Here is a 1,829-nt window from a genome sequence, read left to right on the forward strand (position 1 = left end):
CTATTCCCACTGCCACTTTTATTTTTCCTTATAATCATTGCCGGGCCTGATGGTTAGGCAGGTAACTACTTTACTCACACTTGATCAATTGGTTTTGTTGATTTTTCTGTGCTATGAGAAACTAGAGAGAACAAACTGCCTGGCTCTTAAAGTCACTTTTTTTCCTCTATAAAAGATTCATGCTGCATTTTCAAATTAATTGTGTCTCTGACTTTATGGCAAGTTAAAATTTCAAAGTTCATTGCTTCACATTTTTTACTTTTTTTCCAATCAAGGTACATTCAGGATCCTAATAAAATTCCAGAAACACTGGACAATGATACAACTCAGAATCTATTAACTAAAGCAGTTGAAACTTGCTTTGTTGGACAAAGCTTTATTTTTGGAGTGACGGTAATTGAGACTAGCTTTCTTTTTAATAATCTGTTAACATTTCCATTGTAATGAATTATGTGAATTTTCTAAATAGTTGTTAGGAGTTCTGTACATGTGAAGGCCTGTAGAAACACTTTAAACTATGTAAAAATAGCCTATAGGTGGTCTGTTAAAACACCATGTGTGACAACTTCCTCTTTCAAAAGTCAGGGGAGCCTACTTCAAATGCTTTCAGAGCTTAAAAATATAAATTTATTATATATTTAGAAATGTTAGATATTTGTTTTTGGTATTTAGTATTTATTTTGCCCTCCGGATTTTGTTCAAATTCTATAGTAAAACTTCCACCAATTCTCTAGCTTTTTAATTCTGTCTTCTATAAAAAGAGAATAATGGAACACTGAAGGCAAAGTATCTGAGTATTGATAAGAATACTAAAACTAGATTAAGAAAGATGGTCTTAAATATAAAAGTGACTGTAGAAGAAGTTAAAAAAAAAAAAGAAGTTACTCCTTTGACTTTGAAGGAGTAATAGTTTTCTGTCTCATCTATGCTAAAGGGAACAAAGAGACATTTTTTTCCACACTGGAATCAGGGTTTTAAAAGAGGACTCCACAACAGAAGAGTGAGAAAAATCCAAAGGGAAGGTAGAATCAACGGCTACAGAGCTTTACTTTGTTAAAATCGTAGACAGTCCTTTTCTCTCCTCCCCTTTTTCCCCTCCCCTCCCCTCCTCTCTTTCCTTAGCTAATGAGAACTATGATAGTTGCCATTTATTGAGCCACTGCTATTTTCTAAGCACTGTGCAGTTTTCCATTTTATTACTAAACAGTAATCCTGCATTTTTATTTTTATTTTATAAAGGAGAAGACTCAGGTTAAATAAATTGTCCAAAGTCTCAACACTATTAATAAATGCGGGAACTAGGATTTCTTCAAATCAGTTTAAACAAGCTCTTTACTCTAAGGTTTATATTCTCTTACATATGCTACTTTGCCTATAAAACTAACAATCAAAATTGGAATTGGGGGATGGAGGTAATAGTTGTATCTGTTTTAACCTTTTAAATCTGTTTATTTTATTTTATTTTTGAGACAGAATCTCACTCTGTCACCCAGGCTGGACTGCAGTACCAAGATCATGGCTCACTGCAGCCTTGACCTCCCTAGGCTCTGGTGATCCTCCCACCCCAGCCTCCTGAATAGCTGAGACTACAGGCACATGCCACCATGCCCAGCTAATTTTTGTGGGGGTATTTTTTTTAGAGGAGAGGTTTTACCATGTTGCCCAGTCTGGTCTCAAACTCTTGAGGCTCAAGTGATCTGCCTGCCTCGGCCTCTCAAAGTGCTGGGATTACAGGCATGAGCCACTGTGCCTGGCTAAATTTCTGTTTCATGTTTAAGTAAATGGAAGACAATTTTATTCTTACTTAAATTTCTTTGCTTCTTTCACAG

The 1,829-nt window shown here is 35.4% G+C and overlaps 1 protein-coding gene across 4 annotated transcripts in view; it reads left to right on the top strand.

Annotated features, from left to right (window-relative positions):
* DDIAS (DNA damage induced apoptosis suppressor) overlaps window positions 1-1,829 on the top strand; it is a 36,311-nt gene that overhangs the window by 30,002 nt on the left and 4,480 nt on the right. For all 4 annotated transcript variants that reach the window (XM_057299339.2, XM_008975468.5, XM_008975466.4 and 1 more), the window contains exon 5: window positions 276-393. In XM_057299339.2, coding sequence (XP_057155322.1) covers window positions 276-393 — 118 coding nt within the window. The remainder of the gene's footprint in view (window positions 1-275; window positions 394-1,829) is intronic.

The sequence above is a fragment of the Pan paniscus genome, chromosome 9, assembly GCF_029289425.2.
Source record: "Pan paniscus chromosome 9, NHGRI_mPanPan1-v2.0_pri, whole genome shotgun sequence".
NCBI classification, from domain to species: Eukaryota; Metazoa; Chordata; class Mammalia; order Primates; family Hominidae; genus Pan; species Pan paniscus.